At 53.2% G+C, this 20,065-nt stretch overlaps 1 protein-coding gene across 1 annotated transcript; it reads right to left on the bottom strand.

Moving 5' to 3' along the window:
- Positions 1-3,666: 3,666 nt before the first annotated feature.
- HROB (homologous recombination factor with OB-fold) lies at positions 3,667-19,694 on the bottom strand. Its single transcript, XM_042916628.1, has 10 exons — positions 19,470-19,694; positions 18,453-18,503; positions 12,767-13,942; positions 11,260-11,343; positions 9,395-9,535; positions 8,695-8,803; positions 8,422-8,507; positions 7,951-8,076; positions 6,469-6,586; positions 3,667-4,381 (listed from the first exon to the last, which is right to left on the bottom strand). The coding sequence occupies exons 1-10, from the start codon at positions 19,470-19,472 to the stop codon at positions 4,290-4,292; spliced, it is 1,986 nt and encodes a 661-aa protein (XP_042772562.1). The 5' UTR covers positions 19,473-19,694; the 3' UTR covers positions 3,667-4,289.
- Positions 19,695-20,065: the final 371 nt, after the last annotated feature.

Raw genomic sequence — 20,065 nt, 5'->3', positions numbered from 1 at the left:
ACAGGGCTTTGCAAGTAATTACATTACCTTTACGTTCATCTTCTTTTTTTTTTGATGTTTATTTATTTATTTTGAGAGAGAATGTGCAAGCAGGGAGGAGCAGAGGGCGGGGGGGGGGGGGGGGGGGGGCGGGGGAGAGAATCTCAAGCAGGTGCCTCGCTGTCAGCGCAGAGCCTGATTCAGAGCTCAAACCCACGAACCATGAAGTCATGACCTGAACCGAAATTAAGAGGTGGATGTTTAGCCAACTGAGCCACCCAGGCACCCCAACTTTTACACCCATCTTCACTCCAAGGGCCATACTTCCTGGCTCACGGAGGTAAAAAGCTTGGTTTTGACAATAAATTATACAATCAAGCCACTGATCACACTTGAGCACCTCTGAGGTGGGTGGTTTTATGTCGGTTTTAACGATGAGGAACTTAAGGGGAAATTAACAAGGGGAAATTACTGGCTCCAAGGTCACCGCTTGGAGCGGAGCCAGGACTAGGACCCCAGGTGGCCAGACTGCATAGATGGTGCACTTTGGCTCCAGCTGCTGTGGCCACATGAGGGCGGACAGTGGTGAGAGCCTCTCCCCACCCTCCCAGCAGGCCAGCATGATCTCTAGAAACTGCCTGCAATGAATTTTGTGTCCCCGCCCCCCCCCCATCCCCCGGCACCTGAAAGGGCTCACCTGCCTGCCAGGCAAGGGGTCCACCTGGCAAATGGGCACTAGGACCAAAGACACCTACAAACCACAAACTCATTCACCAAGAGAAAGCAGCTGTCCTTCCAGGAGCCTCTAGGGGGAGGAACGAGGCCGTGAAATAGCACTGGCTGGTGCTGCGGCCAAGCCGGGGGGAAGGGGAGGGTACAAGGGATGCCCCAGCCTCGGCTGTCCTAATCCCCAACCTCTCCCAGTGTGCTGGCAGGAGGCCCCTCGGCCCCTCAGGGCCAGCTGAGCCCCACGGTGGCCCGGTCCATCTGCGCCAGCGCTGCGGGCTCTCCTGGCCCCTCAGCCCGCAGCGCCTCCTCCCCTCCCTGGCACCGCAGCAGCCCCTGCTCCCTTACCTCCGACTACTTCCTCCCCCTGATCCCTCACACAAAGTCCCAGCGCTGCTTCTCGCACTGTCAGTCACCATCTCAGTGCCCTTAACTCAGACGGGCCCAGCCTCCTGCTGTTCCTTTCTCTGGCCACAATCCCTCTGCTCTGCCACCCAAGTGGAGGGATCTAAAATGGTTCATTTCCTAGCTTGACGGTGTCTGCTGGCTTCCAACAGCTGCCCTCTCCAAAGTGAAGCCCAGTTCCTCGGGCCCGAAGCATCCTCATTGAGGCTCCTCACCCTTCCCTGCCACTCCCCTGCCCCGCGCTCCAGGAGGACTTCACACGGACTTTGCGAAGGACCTAGCCCAGTGTCCCGTGGACAGAAGTCGGCCATGCTGGGCCAGGGCAGGGCCAGGATTTATTCAGCTGGGTCTCTGCGGCCCAGCAAGGGCCTGGCACACAATAGGTCTGGATGTGGTGTTTAGAAGCGCTTGGCTGGCAGCAGGCTGGCCCCTTATGTGTAGTGCATTGACTGAGGGCCCTTGTTCTCTGCCAGCCCGAACACTCATCTGCCTGCCCAAGTGGGTGGCAGCAGCCTGGGCTGTTTCCGGCACTGCCCTTACCCTGCTGTTCACCCACTCTGGCCCCAGCTTCTTGGTGGTATTCCAGGGTGGGGGATCCCAGAGGAGGAATGACATCATGCGCAGCGAGGTCTTTGGAGATCCTCAGAGAAAGGCGCCTCTATAAATGCGGCTGTGATTAACCCTGTTGGAACCCATTTGGTGTTTTAATTGCCCCGCCAACGGCCTAGCTCAGCACCCACAGCTGGGTTCCCAGGGTTGGGAGCCGATGGGCCGGGTGGGGCCAAGAGGGGCCAAGCTGGGGTGGGTGTCCCTGTCCTTCTGAGGCACACAGTGGTCATGATGTGTAGGGTGAAGGGCTGCGTTGACCTCCTCAGCCCCTCCGCAGCCTTCTTGTCTGTCACGCAGGCCTGAAGGTGCTCTGACTACAACCCAGTCCTCAGAGATACCGTGTGTTGTCTCCTGTCTTTAGCCTTAGCTTCCTGAGGGCAGAAAATGGAGGCTTTTACTCCAACCCCCACACAAACCCCCAGGGAGCCCGTTCGAGTGGTGGGAACAGTGCCAGGTGACTGGATACCCACCCTGCCCTCTGGGAGCTGAGCCTGTAGGGTAAGGAAGGACACAAGATTCCAGGATGCCGGTCAGGACTGTGAGTGGTAGAGAGCGGGGCTCAAGGGGACTGAGTGGGGAGTGGTATTGCAGGCCAAGGGGCACAGAGCGGTTTTAGGTACCGGACGACCCCCCAGCACAGGTGGGCCGTGTCCCAGATCTGAGCTGCGTCAGCAGGGCTGGGGAATTCACAGTGGCTAGAAGAGGGAGAAGTGCAGGATCTGTTCAGGTAGGAAGGATGCTAGCAAATTAGCCCCTTCTTGCTCCTGGGCTTGGAACACAAAAGCCTTTCAGAGCAGGGCCCCACGGCAACCAGAAGCCAGCTGAACATGGCGTTCTTAAAGCACTCGCTCACTTCAGCCTTGAGACAGGGAGCCAGGGGATCAGCCTTTCTTCGGGAAGAAAGAGATTAGCGCCTTCCCCCAGAGCGGCACCAGACCCACTGGAGGCCTCACGCACAGCAGCTTAGGGAAGGCTGAGGCCGACACAGGGGAGGCTGGCAGTCAGACTAGGGTCTTTAACCCACACCCCCTCAACCAGGAGCTGGGGGATAATTCCTTTCTTCCCTTCATTCCAGAGAGGAAAACAAGGTTGACAACTTGGTATAATCACACCTTGTACACATGCCCCTTGTCCAACTCTGGTCTGAAAGGTAGCACAGCAAAGCTACAGGACAAGGAACTGTTGGACAACACGATAAAGTAGCGTTGGGTTATGACCCGACACATAAAACAAATACCCATGAGCCCACACTGATATAAATGTAGGACTGAGTAAGAAATGAGGGAGAATCCCCAATAATCTATACAGACATCCTGCCCTTAGAGAGGGTAGAACAGGACTCCTCATTCCTCAGCATGGGCAACACCTAGTGACTTTCTGCCAAAGAGGACAGTATGAAAAGAGAGAAGAAGAAAATTTACAGTGGAGAACCCTGACAAACGCCTCCTTCAGCCAGGTGGTCAAGGTCAACATCAACCCTTGATGTGTGGTCTTACTTCTGTGGTCTTCCTCCACAAGACACGTAGCCCTAGTCTCTTTTTTTTTTTTTTTTTTTTTTAATGAGACAAATTCCAATGGGGGCCTCCTGGAATATGCTGGACCCATACTCTTCCAAGCTGTCAAACTCATAAAAAACAAGGAGGGTCTGCCAGAGCCAGGAGGAGCCTGAGGAGACAGGACAACTGAATGGAATGTGGGGTCCTGGACCAGAAAAAGGACAGCAGGGAAACTGTAAATCTGAAGCAAGCACGAAGTCCAGTTAATAATCATCATGTACGGATACCGGTTCTTTGGTTGTAAGAAGTGTCCATGCTAACGTAAGATGCCGACAGGGAAACTGGGTGTGGGATACACAGGAACTCCCTGTATTATCTTTGCGATAATTCTGTAAATCTCAAACTGTCCAGAAGAAAAGTTTATGAAGAAAGAGACAGAGAGAGACAGAGAGAGAAGGAAAATGAGCGGCCTGGCTCCGCCCTGGCCAAAGCCCCGCTGGCAGGACAGACAGGACCAGGAGCAGCGAGGGTGGAGGGGAGAGGGAGGCGGGCGGAACAGGCAGCTGCTTTATTTCAGAACAAGACACCACAGCCACACCCCTGCCCCCCACACCTGGGAACCTTGGGCACGGGTGAGCTGGGCAGCCACAGGCCTCAAGAGACAAAGCAGAGGGAAGTCTGAGTGTGTTCCTTCCCCGACCGGAGGGACGGCCGCCACTGCTGTGGTGTGGCTCCTCAGGTGTTCAGGGGATAGGGAGTAAGGAGCTCAGGGGCCCCCAAAGTCAAGGTGAGGCAGGAGAGTGCCACACCTTCCCTGATGGCAGAAGGAACGGATGCACCCAAGGGCTTGGAGGACAGAGGAGCAGAAGGGCCACCCCTGGGCTGAGTTCCGGTATGAGTGACAGCAGCGGAGAGTCCGAGGGACAAGGGCGTTCCCAGGGAAAGCATCCAGGGTGGGGGTGGCCATAAAAGTCCTCAGCTGTGTTTATTCCCCAGTCGTGCCAGGCCTCCTCTCTCCCGGGGACCCGATCAGACACAACCGGGGCCTTGCTCGGGTGCTGAGAGGCTGCCTGCTCACGGTGGGTGCCTTGCCTCGGGGCAGTCCCAACTGCTGGTCCCACAGAAAAAGTCCTCAGGGAGCTCACTCAGGAGTCCATCTAGGTCATCTGCAGGGGGAGATGGAGAGGGTAGGCAGACTTAGTGTCAGCGTTAGGGTTCCACGTGACTCAGGTCCAAAGCTCCTGCCCTTCAGGGAGGCCTGGACCAGGCCACACAGTTGGGCAGTGGTGACCGCACTAATGGGCCCGAGGCCGGCCTGACTCCCACCTTCCCTCTGCTTCCCACACACACACACACACACACACAAGGGGTACGGACAAAATGCCTGGGCCGTTCTGTCAAGAAAGACGCTTTGCCTGGGCCTCAGTGGTTCCTCTCTTTCCATCCAGAGTGCTTGAGCAGACAGACGTTCTCTAGTGCTACCCTCTCATTGGCCAGAGGGAGAAAAAAGGCGGGGAAAGCCATTTGAGGTGTTCAGAATCACGGCATTCCCTAATCTGGTTTCTCACCTCAAGAGCGTGAGACGACATCATCCCTTTCCCCAAAGGGCATTCAGGGGCGTTTGGAATGAAAGTAACTGGCCCTGACTGTAGTTCTCAGACGGGCGCTCGTGTCTGAGAACTTGGAAATGGAGCTTGGTACTGTTACTGCTGACACAGCAGCTAACACATACTGAGCGTGTGCTGTACCGGGTGCGGGGCCGCACCCGCCGTACTCACCCCTTCCTTCCAGTCCTCACAGTATACTTCACGGGGCAGTTCATGGTGCTTCCTGTTAGAATGCCCCCTTTATTTGAGAGAACCGAGTTCAAAGCGGTCAAACGGCCTGCCCGTGGTGAGCCTACTCAAGCTCCATCCCATGCCAGAGCCACGGCTTCCAGCTAGAAAACTCCCGCACCACGGACGGGATCAGGCCGCCCGCGGAGTAAGTCGGGCTGGAAACTACCCCTGCAGAGGCGAGTCTGGTCTGGCTCAGGGCACGTGATAAACATGGCTGCTGGAAGGATAGAAGCCTGTTTGGGGGCATTCAGAATTTGATTAAGGTGACCAGCCCTGTACTCGGGGAAGTGGGACTGAAATTTGTAACAAAAAAAGGTGCCCCTCACTAGCTACATTAGGACGGTTCGGGGAAACTCTATATTTAATGAAGGGGAATGAGCAATCAGTGAGGGCCTAGGAAACTGGGAATCAGAGTAAGAACGAGTATTGGCGTCTCCAGGCCCTGTCCAGCCACCACGAGTAGTTGTCCGCTCGGCATGTCTGTCCCTACAGCAGAGACGTGACACTAGCCACAATATCGTACAGGCAAGTCTCCTCAGTCTCCCTCCCTGACCACCGGCGACCTTCTGAGGATGGTTTGGCTTGTCAGCAAGCTTACTTACAAGGACAATGCAGAGAAGATTCCAGCATAAGGAGTACTTTCTCATAGGCTATAAGTAAATGGGCTCTGTGGTTTATCCGTTGGCCTAATGCGAAATTGGTTCATGTGAGACACTTAAAGATTTATTTATTTATTTAAGTAACCTCTACACCCGGTGTGGGGCTTGAACTCACAACCCTGAGATCAAGAGTCGTACACTGTTCCGACTGAGCTAGTCAGGCGCCCCTAACGCGAGACACTTACCCATAATGAACTGTGAGGCCAGACAGGGTTGAATTTATGGAATCGAAAAGCTAAGGCGCAGACTTGGATTGTGCTAGCTTCATCTGGGGGATGCTGCCCCCCGAGGAACAAGCTGGCTGTACCCTAACCCAGTATTTGGGCCTCTCGGGTCTGGGTCCTGGTCCCACACGGACGTGTGAGTCCTCAGCACCGCCTGCAGGGCCTCTGAGCTTGGTCAGGATACGGAAATCTGCCTCTGGGGCCTGGCCATCAGCCCACAGAAGACTCAAGCTGTGGCAGAAGGACGGTGCCGGTTCATCTCCTCCTTGTGGCTAAAAGCACACGGCCTGGAAATGGGGGAGACCTGTGGCTCACGCTGTATCTGCTTCATGTGGCCCCTATCACACCGGTAGTTAGTTCGGGGCCTTGCAGCCTGGCCAGAAAAGACACCACATCCGATTTCTGTAAGGTTGTGTAAGACCCAAAGATTCACAGGAGGAGGAGAAAGATGCAGCCAGGTTCTTCTGGCTGTGCTATTCAAGAGGAAATAGAAGGAGAACCTCTTTTGCTCCTGGGGAGCTGACTGCCTTACCTGCTTCTGGGAGTTCTTCCTCAGGGGATGCCCCTGCTTCTGCATCGTGCGCTGTTCTGAGGCCTCTTCCAGACTTCGCAGTCTCATGGTGGAGGCTGCCAGGGAAGCTCCCTGGGTCCTGGGGACAGACGGCCTGGTTACCAAAGCCTGTGTTCTGGATACCCCTCTGGACAATTCCACATCCACCCAGATGACCTCAATGGAATAGGTGGGGGTTCAGGAAAGACAATACAGAGGAGTGTGGCAGGGGCCAGTCACCCAGGGGAGGGAGATAAAAATACCCAACACCCAAAACATCAGGTAATTAAAAAAACAAAACGATTTTTGGGCACTCTTCTTTCCTAATTTTGTTGGCATCTGGTGCTTTAGGAAATCTATATATAGTTGGAGCAGAGAGTGAAGAAGCCATTCAAAAATATGCTGAGGAGTTAGCCTGGGATTAAAAAGCTTTTAATAATCCCCACACTAGCTGATATATGAGCAGGTAGTGGAAATTGGTAATTAAACTGTTAACTATGGTTAGCCCTAGGGGATGGCAGCGGAGAAGAGTAAGTTACAAGCTTTGCTTTATTCTCTGTACCATTTCGATTTTTGTCAAGGGGTATGGATATCTTGAAACTTAAAAGAAAAAGAAAGATGATCTTTTGGAAGCAGGGTGATTTTGAGAAAATGTGGAAGGTTAAGGGGAAAGATAAGAGAAATGGAAGTAGGCCATTAGAGCCAAGGGTGGAGCGTGAACAGAAGTCATCAGGTCTAACCCGTTCATTTCAGAGATGAAGCAACAGCAGGGGCAGGGACGGGACTTGCCCAAGGTCACGTTACAAATTACCAGCAGAGTGGGGACATGACCCAGGTCTCCTGACCTCCAGGCTGGGCCATGATAACAACCCAGGATCCCGGGAAGTGTGGAAGTGGCCACAGAGGGGACACTGTGTGCCAAGTCAAGGCCAGGCTCTGCACTCTTAGCCTGGAGTGGAGCTGCCTGGAACCCCGGGCTCCTTTAGTTCCCAAGGGGGGTGTCCCCACCTGGCTTCTGTGTGGGTGCCGCCTCACCGAGCGTAGGTGGGGGCCAGGAGGAAAGATGCAGACTAAGTGCCGGCTCACCCGACAGTCTGTATGTAGCTCACTGTTCTCTGCCACCTGCAGCAGATCTGAGCCTCCGTCACTTACTGAGGGCCACACCCTCTGGGGGACGCACAACTTGCTTAGTTCTCAAGTGACTCCTATCCTCTCCAGTGCTCAAGCCTGCCATCAGATCACGATCCCCAAGAAGCCAGCTGCTCTAGGTCCTGTTACTGTGCCATCTGGCAGGCGGCTGGACCAGGAACAGAAGGAGATGACCCTGTCCCCAGAGGCATCTCTTCACCTCAGGGCAACTGCCCCCTTCACACCTCTGCTCCCCAGGGTGAAGGAGGGGAAGACACCAGAATATACAGGCAGAAAGCGGATCTCCCGGGCCCCGTTCCATCCCGCTCCTCTTACCTTAGGGAAGGGCGGAGATGGCTTGAGGAAGTTCCCATCCCCAGAATCTGGGCCGTAAATATGGACCAGGTTGTTGGGCGTCACGTTGAGGTAGTGATTTCGGAGCGAAGGAGAAAACACTCCAACCTGGGGTCGAGGAAGGGGAAGGTCAGTGCCCTGACGGGGCGCTAAGATGCTGTCCCATGCCACCTGGTCCCCGCCTGCCTCTCCCTCTCTGGCTTCTGCACCAGGCTCACCCAAACCGCTCCTGCCCCCGCCCTGTAGAAGCACATACCACACCCTCCTCCCCACACAACACAACCCCCCACCCCATCCCCATCCGCCCCACAGAATAGGAGGCGGGGTCTAGCACCAGCCCAACCATTCCTGGCCTGGGGACCGGGGAGGGAAGGGAGCCAGACGGACAACTCAGGGGCCTTCTCCAGGGTTGGGAGGGTTGGAGAGGAGGTCCCCATTTGGAGCCCCCCATACCTGCTTCAGCAGCAGCACTGAGCCAGGCTTCAGCTCACTCTGCCGGGCCTCGAGCAGCAACCTGTGCACCGTGCCCTGCATCTCTCCTGCAAATACCGCGCGGCCCATCAGTCTGGGTCAAGGACAGCGCAGTGACTGGTTTGGGCCCTGGCTGGGAAGTGGGCTGCTCACTGCCTCAATTTTCCCATCTGCAAATGAAGAGGGTGACTCCTCCTCATCTCCTGAACTCCACGAAGGCCACTCATCAGACACCCCCAGGACCTAACTTCTCACCCGTGGGGTCCTTGAAAACCACACTGGCGTCCATCGTGCTCCGACTCAGGGACTTGATCATCACTGCCATGTTGGGGACCTTGTTCCTGGGAAGCTGCCTCAGGGCTGCCTGGTTACAAGGAGAGGCATTTGCTGAGCAAGCCACATCCCACCTGTAAGGTTCCCAAGTGCACCAGGGCAACCGGAGGGGAGGAGGAGGGGAGGAGAGTACAGGTGTGGTGATGCTCTTTTTGTGGGGGGCAAAAGGGCCGTCTGAAGGACCCATCCTGTCTCTCTCTAGCAGACCCGAAGCTGGCAGGTCCTTTCTGCCCCCTGCTTCCTTTCTCCAGCATATATGTATTTATAGAGAGCTACATCACAGCAGGCCACGAGAATGTGTCTGCATATGACCCTTGACCTCTAGGGAGCTCGAAGGGTAACCGTGTGCTTACCCCCGCCTCATCCAGGGCCTGGACGTGCAGAGACATAGCCATAACCCACTTTCTGCTTCCACCTGTGCCTGATACTGTCGATGCTAGTGAAATGCTAGGTGAGCGGAAGATGATACAACCAAAAGGGACCCCGTGCTGCTGCTCAGAGACAGGCCTGGGGTAAGAGGGAGCAAACGGACAGCCCCTTTCCTAAGGTGGAGTAGGACAGCAGGTTGGTAGGAAGGGTAAAAACGGTCTTTCTTGCACATCTCAGCACCCAGGACCCTTACCTTCCGCAGCACCATGACGATGCTATAGGTACAGAGAAAGCAGGTGGGGTCTCTCTCCTCCAGGCCCAGAGCAGATTTCATGGCCAGCCAGGGCCCTCGCCCAAAATCCTCCTCCACCGACGCCTGGGAACTAGTAACAATCTGGCACCACAGAGCAGAGGGGGAGCCTGTGTTAATGGACCCACCTTGCTACAGACCTTGACCGAGACAGGATGGAGGGGTGGGAGGGAAGGGCACATTCCCTGCAACACGGTAGCCACAGTCTCTGCTTTCGTTTATCCCCTAGGTCTCAGAATGGTACGTGAGATCTGGTTGCACAGCACATCTTTCATTTAACAGCAATAGCAAAGGTGCTCCTTGTTTATTTTATTTCATTTTAGGGCACCTGGGTGGCTCAGTCGTTAAGCATCTGACTTCGACTCAGCTCGTGATCTCACAGTTCATGAGTTCGAGTCCCACATTGGGTGAGCACAAGCCCCGCTTCGGGTGAGCCCCACTCTCTCTCTCACCCCTCTTTCTCTCTCTCCCTCTGCCCCTCCTGGGATCCTCTCTCTCTCTCTCTTTGTCCCTCACTCACTTGCACCCTCTCTCTCAAAAATTTTTTTTTAATTTTAAATCAGTTCCTGACTTTAGTTTTCCCGAAGCAAAAGACGGTCTATCCATGCTTGTCTCTTGTGTAACAGCCTTGAAAAGTCTTAGGGCCGGGGAGCCCCCACTTACATTGATAGGCTTTCACAGTGCCTTAAGTCATTTCGAAACAGTCATATTTTATTTGGGATGCCTCTGGCTTAACTATTAACCTTCTTATATTAAAAAATGCTCATATTAAAAAAACGCCTGGGGGGGCGCCTGGGTGGCGCAGTCGGTTAAGCGTCTGACTTCAGCCAGGTCACGACCTCGCGGTCCGTGAGTTCGAGCCCCGCGTCAGGCTCTGGGCTGATGGCTCGGAGCCTGGAGCCTGTTTCCGATTCTGTGTCTCCCTCTCTCTCTGCCCCTCCCCCGTTCATGCTCTGTCTCTCTCTGTCCCCAAAAAAAAAAAAACAAAAAAAACAAAAAAAAAAACAAAAAAAAACCCCAAAAACAACAACAACAAAAAAAAACGCCTGGGTGGCTCAGTCGGTTAAGCATCTGGCTTCGGCTCAGGTCATGATCTCGTGGTTCGTGGGTTCGAGCCCCGGGTTGGGCTCTGCGCTGACAGCTCGGAGCCTGGAGCCTGCTTCAGATTCTGTGTCTCCCTCTCTCTTTACCCTCCCCTGCCCGCACTCTGTGTCCTCTCTGAAAAATAAATGTTAAAAAGAAAAAAAAAAAATGCTTTGAACCCAGAGGAGTATTTGCTGCTTTGGACCTGAAGCGGACTGATAGATCTGTGGAACTACAGCAAAGAGAAAAACTGCTAGAGAATTAAAAGCAAAAGTGGGTGTGAGGGCAGAGTAGGTCAACGAGAATCCCAGTGAGGAGGAAGGATGGGTCTCCCCCACCAAAAAGGAATCCACTGGAGGCAAGATGAAGGCAGATCGTTCCCCACTCAATTCTCAGAAACCTGAGAGGAGGGGTTCCTGAGATACAATTTCCTAATACCTATTACGCTCCCCTCCCCTGAGGAAAGACGGGAGTTAGCTGGGCCTTTCTTTCTTAGAGGAGTAGGGAAGACTGGACCCCTGGCCTCGGTCAGCATCAGGACGGGCTTCACTTTGTGCCAGGAGAATCGCCACTTCCCCAAAGGGCCTTCGCCACGTGCCCTTTGGTGCGTCACCACGGGGAGGCCTAGCAGCATAGACTCTGCTTCTCAACTCCTAAAACGTGCAGGGATGTCCCTCACTCTTAAGTGATGCCCAGGAAGTGAACATCCGCAGGGAACCAGTTACCTCGGCCCGGAATTTAGCCAGGGCACCATGAGTCGGAGTCTGGGGTGTGGAAACCATGATCTCCTCCAGATTTTTCCCACTGTGCTGCAAGGGGAGAGAGAAGAAGAAGGCGAGAGCGAGCTCAGCAGCTGTTATTTACAAATTGCAGCTTCTTGTCTGGGTTACATAATGAGTTCAGGAAACTATCAGGGACAATTAACACATATTACGTCTCTCCTAACGAAGTCTCAGGAGCCTCGTTGGCAGCTCAAAAAAAGATACTTTGGGGACTGTTTTGGGAATGTGAGGGAGCTGGAGCTGGCCCAGGAACAAAACCCAGGGCTTCCTGAAGGAGGCAATGACCCGGATAGAGAGGCCTGGGCTAGGCAAAGGGGCAGCTTTCCCCAAATCCCTTCTCAGGGACCGAACCCTTCCCTGCAGAGATCTAGCCCAGGAGGAAGGTAGATGGCCTCCTTGGATTTCCCTTAAAGTGCCAGCGAAGAGCAAGGAACAGGTAGAAATTATCTGAACCGCCCTAAAACGTGAGAAAAGGAGCACACCAATCACCACCAGACCAGACCCGCAGAATCCCGTTATCTGGGATCTGATCCAAGATGGTTTGACGGATACTGTCCCTCCACCACCGCTGAAATTCAAACTCTCAGCACAGCCCGGCTTCCCCACGCCGACCCCGCACACCAGCCACAGCGAGCTGTGCTCTGCGCCTCTGATGGCATCTTGCTCTTACGCCGCTGTGCCTTCGCACACGTTCTTCCCGGTGTTGCCACCGCTGACATGCCTCCCGGAGCACAGCCTTCCTACACACACCTGTTAACGTCCTAGCCCTCCCTCCAAAGCCCACTCGGTAAGCATAAGGAGTCCAGTGTCTCCCCTGCACCTAGGGAATGACCTCTACTCACACTATGCATTTTATGCCTAATCGCTCGTTCGCGTCTGCTTCTTCTACTGCACTGGAACTACTTCTGTTTTAACCTCTGCATTCCCAGTTCCAAGCGAACTGACCAACACATACAAGTCCTTAGGAAACAGACGTGAATGAATTTGCCTTGCCTTAGTGCTAGCAAACAGGAGGTGCTCAACAGAAGAATAAAGGTTGTGAGGTTCTCAGAGCCAAAGCACCTCTCTCGCCTGTGGTTTTTCAAGCACTTGATTTCTTTCTTCCCACTTTTTTTGACTTCTTCTACCACTTGGAAAGCCCCCCTCTCTGGGGTGCCTGCGTGGCTCGGTTGGTTAAATACCGACTTCGGATCAGGTCATAATCTCGCGGTTTGTGGATTCGAGGCCCGCGTCAGGCTCTGTGCTGACAGATCCGAGCCAGGATCCTGCTTCGGATTCTGTGTCTCCCTCTCTCTCAAATAATATAACCTTAAAAAAAACAAAACAGCCCTCTCTCTGCACTTTCTCCTTCCCTCCCTCCCCCAGGAGTGAAGATATTCTGGGACCAGATTCTCCCCCTTGTCCCCGCAATGTCCTGGACCCCTTCTGCCAACGAGAAGCCGTCACTCACCTGGTGGGGCAGGATCCCTGCGGGGCCGGGGAAGCGGCGGGTTTTGGTGCGGGCGGGTCGCTGGGGTGTCCGGTTGGCAGCAGTGACCAGCTGCACCAGGTGGTTGGTGACTATGGGTGGCTGGAGAACTGCTTGGGGAACCAGGGAGGAATGGGGGCTCTTTGGGGTGCCGGCAGGACACTTGACGGAAGCCGCTGGAGCTCGGGGTTGTAAGGGGCTCCGAGGAAATAACGCAGAGATAGTCCTCGAGGGAGTAGAACAGATCGAGTTGGGAGTTCGTGGTCCAGGAAGGTGAGATTTGCCACGTAAGCAGGCATTTGGACGCTGGAATGACTGACCAGGGAAAGGACTTTGCGGGCTGCTCTGAACAGGCCGGCCAGCAGCTTGGAGAGGCTGTGCCGCTCGAAGAGCGGGCCCCTGAGGGCAGGCTTCCGAGTGGGGTTGCTGAGCAGGAACTGTTGAGGCAGTTGGGGTAGGAAGGTTGCTCACGGCACCGGGTCTCAGGTGGGGCTGTGCAGTCCTACAGTGGACCCCAGGTGCTGGGGGCTCATCGTCGGCTGACATGACACTCGTTATGTGGGAGGCAGGCGTGGGCCCCTTTTGGCAAGACCTGCTCAGCTCAGCTACGCGAGCCTTTTTAGCCAAAGCTAAGTCCTCCTGCTGCCAGGTGGGCGGGATTCCCGTGGCCTCACTGCTGATTCCAAGTTCCAGCTCCACGCCAGGCCCCTCCAGCTCCATGCTTGCCAGGACCTTATCAAATTCATCTTGTTCAGGCCCCTCAAAGCCACTAATCACCTGCTGTTGGCTCTCAAAGGTGAGCAAGGGGCGGGAGGCTGATGTCTGGGGTCTCGCTGGCTCTTTGAGCACTTCTGGCAGGGTCACTCGTCTCTGATGGCCAGTCCAGTTGCTAGAAGTCGAGACAGGCCTTAGGGGGGCTGTTCCTATGGAAGGTGGGTCCCTGATGGCCCTGGGCATGCTGGAGGTAGGAAGGCGGAGTCCCAGGGCTGATGGGCCCAAAGCCTCTGAAGGAGCAGTGGGGCATGACGGCAGCTGCCCAGAAGACTGTGCCGACACGGTCTCCTGTGGCCTAGAAGAGACAGGTCTCAGGCATCCAGCATTCAAAGGCCGTGAGCCAGCAAACTCGTTCTCTGCATCCTCCACAGCAGATAAAAAATCCTACAAAGAAGCAGAGATAGTGGGTCTTGGCATCTGGAAATCAAGAAACACACTCTGTCTCTCCGTTTATTTATTTATTTTTGAGAGAGAGAGAGAGAGAGAGAGAGAGCACACACCCACACATACAAGTGGGGGGTGGGGCAGACAGAGAGGGAGACAAGAGAATCCCAAGCAGGCTCCGTGCTGTCAGCACAGAGCCCAACACAGGGCTTGAACTCATGAACTGTGAAACTGAGCCAAAAATATGAGCTGGACACTCAACCGACTGAGCCACCCAGGTGCCCCAAAGGAACACTCTTGCTCTTACTGTTTCATGTATGTGGCGTGTATATAAGCACAGATATATGCAAGTGAGAAACCAAGCCATGAAAGGCAACGGTGGAGTCTCTCACCATCTTTGACCTTGTCTATGAGCCCACCTCCAGACTTTTTTTTTTTTTAAAGATTTTATTTCTAAGTAGTATCTATATCCAACGTGGGGCTCGAATTTACAACCTAGAGATCGAGTCCCATGCTCCACAGGGGCGCCTCGTGGCTCAGTCGGTTAAGCATCTGACTTCAGCCCAGGTCATGATCTCACAGGTTGTGAGTTTGAGCCCCGTGTCAGGCTCTGTGCTGACAGCTCAGAGCCTGGAGCCTGCTTCAGATTCTAGGTCTTCCTCTCTCTCTCTGCCCCTCCCCTGCTCATGCTCTGTCTCTCTCTCCTTCAAAAATAAATAAATGTTAAAAAAAAAAAAAAAGTCTCATGTTCCACCCACTGAGCCAGCCAGGTGCCCCAGAATGTTTCTGGTAGAAGCCTGGAGGTGGTGGGATGCCTGGCTAGCTCAGTCGGTGGAGCATGGGACTCTAGATCTCAGGGTTGTAAGTTTGAGCCCACGTTGGGTATAGAGATTAGTTAAAAATAAAATCTTTAAAAAAAAAAAAAAAAGGAAATAAGGAATGAAAGAAACATTCTTTAAAAAAAAAATTTTTTTTAACGTTTATTTATTTTGAGACAGACAGAGCATGTATGGGGGAGGGTCAAAGAGAGGGACACACAGAATCTGAAACAGGCTCCAGGCTCCGAGCTGTCAGCACAGAGCCCGACGCGGGGCTCGAACTCACAGACCGAGAAATCATGACCTGAGCTGAAGTCGGCCGCTTAACCGACTGAGCCACCCAGGTGCCCCAAGAAAGAAACATTCTAAGGCTAAGTCTTCAGGTAGCTTCTCTCGGGGGACAGGGAAGCGGTGGCAGTCAGGGGAGTGGCAGGAGAAGCAAACATACCAGGGCACAAAGGAATCCAATCACCCAAGGCCACACACCCATCTCAAGAAAACAAGCTTTCTGGTGTCCAGCCTGTGCAACAGGGGTCTATCCAGCTGGTCATGCTGCCTGTTCTCAACGCACTCCTCCCCCCTCCTCCACCACACACACACACACACACACACACACACACACACACACACACACACACAGCCTTCACTAAGCCAGAGGCCTTGGATCCAGCAAAATAGGCAGAAGTTAAATATAGCTTTTCAGGCAAGTTAAATTAAGTATGGATTCCAGTTGGGAAGCAAGGTGAGATTGACACCTTCGAGAGCAACAGACCTGTTCTGAGGGTGTTTTTGAGTTAGAACTGCTGATTTAACTGACAGGAAGGTCCCCTCCACCCCCAACCCGTGCTGCTGCATTGGAGTGTCTGGGCCAGAGAAAGGTTTTTTCTGGCTTTGTGTATTATCGGGGGTGTAGCATACTCTAGCAGGACTATCATGGGATTTAGCAATAATAACAATATTAGAATTACAGCAGCAATAAAATCCTGATGATCCTGGAGGTTGACAGATCCCTTTTCTCCTAAAGAGCTCACTCATAGGGGTGCCTGGGTGGCTCAGTCGGCTGAGTTTCCGACTCTGGCTGAGGTCATGATCTCGCGTCTGTGAGTTTGAGCCCCGCGTCGGGCTCTGTGCTGACAGCTCTGAGCCTGGAACCCACTTTGGATTCTGTGTCTCTCCCTCTGTCCCACCCCACCCTCAGGCTCTGTCTCTCTCTCTCTCTCAAAATAAATAAATAAACATTAAAAAAAAAGAAAAGAGCTCACTCTTAGATATGATGTCATCTGCCTTGGGAAGGGGGAAACGGACTGGCCATGGAACAGAAACTTGAACTGTCAGAGTCCTTCACTCTTCTTTTTTTTTTTTTTAAAGTAATCTCTATGCCCAATGTAGGACTTGAACTCACGACCCCAAGATCAAGAGTCAATGTGCTCTACCCACTGAGCTGGCCAGGCACCCCACAGACCTTCATTCTTTTTTAAAAAAAACTTTTTTTAATGTTTATTTATTTCTGAGGCAGAGAGAGACAGAGCATGAGTGGGAGAGGGGTGGAGAGGGAGGGAGACACAGAATCAGAATCAGAAGCAGGCTCCAGGCTCTGAGCTGTCAGCACGGAGCCTGATGTGGGCTCGAACTCATGGACCGTGAGTCATGAGACCTGAACCGAAGTCAGTCGCTCAACTGACTGAGCCACCCAGGTGTCCCGAGACCTTCATCCTTAATCCCATTGCTGGCCCAGCCGTCTTACCATCACCTGGTAAGAACCAAGTGGGGCACTTAGCCACTTTTGCAGCCTGTAAATACACATCTACAAAGCTGAAAGACAAGGACACATCTCCTTGACAAAGCTGGCAATTTTGAATTTTTTTAAAAACCGAATTAAAGTCCCCAAGTGATAACAAAAACATGTAACAATCTGAAACCATGCCGGGTGCCAGGGACCATGTAAACATTTTACCAGAATTCTCGCAATGAATTTTCACAATGGCCCTAATAGATATTATTATTCCTGTTTTATGGATTCAGAAATGGAGACTCAAAGAAGTTAAGTACCTTCACAGAATCAGGATTAGAACTCCTATGTGCCCCTGTCACTATGTCTTAGGGCTTCTGTGAATGAGCAAAGCCAGAGACTGATTTTTTTTTTTTAATGTTTTTTTTTTTTTTTTTAACGTTTATTTATTTTTGAGACAGAGAGAGACAGAGCATGAACAGGGGAGGGGCAGAGAGACAGGGAGACACAGAATCTGAAACAGGCTCCAGGCTCTGAGCTGTCAGCACAGAGCCTGACGCGGGGCTCGAACTCACAGACCGTGAGATCATGACCTGAGCTGAAGTCGGACGCTTAACCGACTGAGCCACCCAGGCGCCCCCAGAGACTGATTTTTAAGGGATCTGAGGAAGTTCTGTTTTCCCTTTCAAACCTCAGGTTCCAAAAGCCTCAAAAGAACTGTGAAAAGGACTGTGGGGCCCCGGTGCAGCATTCATCACCATACTAGGTACAAACTGGGCATCTGGACAAATTCTAAATGTGATTTTTATGTTATTTACTAAACATGATTTAAGAAAATTTTTTTAATGTTTATTTTTGAGAGAGAGAGGCAGAGCATGAGCAGGGGAGGGGCAGAGAGAGAGAGACACAGAATCTGAAGCAGGCTCCAGGCTCTGAGCTGTCAGCACAGAGCCTGATGTGGGGCTTGAACCCACGAACCATGTAAGATCATGACCTGAGCTGGAGTCAGATGCTTAACTGACTGAGCGCCCCATTCCTAAACATGATTTTTAAAGCACAGAGCTGGGAGACAAAAAATAGGCTGGAATGGCTTGTCGCCGATAAAGTAAAGCAATTCTACTCTATAAATGCAGCTTAATAGTTTCCATATATGTAGACTGGAATCAGGAGGCGAGGACCTCACCCGGATTGTTGGTGCTGTATTCTTAAGCAGGTTAATTTACCTATTTGGGTTTTACTCACTTCAATCCTACCTCTTTCTGAAAAGGATTTCAGGTAGCAATTTTGGGCCTCCCAGATGAAACTATATCCATTGGATCTGAGCAGAAAGAGAGCTGTGGGGATGGCTAGCTTGTTCAGTGATCTCTGACTATACCCCCAGATTAGAAATAGCCCTGCCTGGGCCCATCCCTAGAAGTCCTGGTTTAATTGGTACGTGTTAGGGCCTCAGCAGGGGTGATTCTAATGTGCTGGCTTCCGATCCAGTCTAATCCCTCATCTTCTGAGAAAGAGGGAAGGGAAGAGCCTTTGGAGCAAAAGAATCTCTCTCATACTGTAGAAAACAGAAGGCCAGAGAATGAAGTAATTTTCCCTGGCTCACATAGCCACTTGGCGACTGACCTCAGGCCTCCCGTCATCCAGTCACTGTGTTGTCTCTGGCTCTCCATAAACTTTCTTTCCCACCTCAAGTATGTCATCATAAAGGTGAATCGCATCATCCACATAATATCGCTTCCAGACCAGGGCCCTTACCATTTAGGCACCTCACGTCTCTGGCTTTGTGTTTCTAAAACGGTTAAGTAGGCTGTTTACATGTCTCATGTTTTCTCAGCCTCTCACAGACAAAAAAGCTATACATGTCAAAAGAAAGGAGGCTGGGGCAGGCTGCTTCGAAATGTTCTGAGTCTGGGTGTTTACAACTCAAGACCTCCTCTGCTATCTCTGATCACCAACACTTCCTTACCTCATCTTCAAACTCCTCTTCCACAGTAAACAGCTTCTGCAAACTGCATGCCTGAGAGGAAAACAAAGCAATTGAGGTTGGAGGAGAAATTCTGCTTGCAAGTACATTCTGTCCTCACTACGCTTCTTTCCAATTCTAACACGACCACCAGGTGTACTGTTTTTTATTTTTATTTTTTTGCTAGTGCTGAGGGAGGAATAAGGGATGAGGAGGGGAGAGATGGGATTTACTTAAAGGCTTGGATGATTTAGAATCCCTTCTTGTAAAATAATCCACGCAGATCCAGCTGCATTAGCCCTGGGAGAGGGGGGAGGAGGCAACAGGAAGGCTGCCAGAGGGAACCTGGGTCATTCTTTGGACTCCGCGCCGTGCACATGGGCCTAAGGATTTTGCAACATCCCAAAGACCCCGCCTGGGGAACCCATGTCAAACAAGAGAGAGGCCACCATAAATCCAAGCATGCCCAGCAGTGCTAGTGGCCTTGTTTCTGAAAGCCAAACCAGTGGTTTCCTTCTATCTAATCCCATGCCCCAAAGCCAGCGTCCCAGGAGGGTAGGATGTCCCAGTCCACGGTTCCTTCTTTCTAGGCAGCAGGGCTACTGTGGCCAGCTCTTAGACTGGCGTCAAACTCAAGAGCAGCGGGCTGTGCCTAAACCCCGGTTGCCAAAAGAGCAAGAGCTACAGTTAGGCACCCCCACCCCCAAGCGTCCAAGGATCAGAGTGTCCGGGTTAGGTGGAGGGGGTGGGGGCTCCGGAGGCGTGACGTTTGAGCCCACCGGGGAGGATGACCAGGAGTTCTCCAAGAAGAGATGGAAGGCAACAGGAGGGAAACTGAGGCCCAGAGGGAGGGAGGTGTGTGGCGAGGACCTTCCCAAGGGTCTCCGGGCAAGCACTGACTAGAACCTAGGTCTCCCGAAGCCACCAAGCTCTGACCCAAACCCTAGCCGGCCTTGCAGCTAGCACGAGAGAAGGGCTGGAAGCCGGAAGGCAGTTCTGCGGCCTCGGGCGCGGCATTACCATGGCGACGGCCGGCGGGCTCCGGCGAGGGGGGGTGGCCGGGAAGCCCCCGACTCGAGGGGTCGCCGGGGCCTCGGTCTTGGTTGCGGTGGGAGCGTCGGAGTCCGGGCCGCACGGTCTCTGAGGCGAGGTCGGAGAAAGGCTACTCAGCGACCCTGGCGGGGGCCGACAAACCCGGGAAGCCGAGCACCAGCGCCCGAGGCCACTTTCGAAGTGGCCGCGACTCCCGAGTCTCCGCCCTCTTAAAGGGGCTGGCCTATTTCTATCCCGCCGACACAAAGGCCCTTCCTCCGTCAGTCTTCCGCCTCGGCCTTAAAGGGAAATGAACGGGCTCTCGGTCGCCCCCCAGCGGCCCCTCGGGTCAGGTCGGCGGCTTCAACAGGAGTTCTGGGAGAGCAGGCTGGGAATCCTGGGTCCCCAGTGCCGCCCACACCCTCCTCTCTAGAGTTAAGCACACCAGGGACCTGGCACTAGAGTGTGAGTCTCATTCACATCAGAATCTGCCCCATTGGTCTGTCTATCCATTCATCTGTCCATCCATCCTTGCAACACGTAGGTATTAAGCAAAGATGTTCTTGGTCTTGCTCTTTTATCCT

This window comes from Panthera leo, chromosome E1 (genome assembly GCF_018350215.1).
Source record: "Panthera leo isolate Ple1 chromosome E1, P.leo_Ple1_pat1.1, whole genome shotgun sequence".
NCBI classification, from domain to species: domain Eukaryota; kingdom Metazoa; phylum Chordata; class Mammalia; order Carnivora; family Felidae; genus Panthera; species Panthera leo.
Note: the sequence above shows the minus strand (reverse complement) of the source record. Positions and strands in the feature narration are given on the sequence as shown.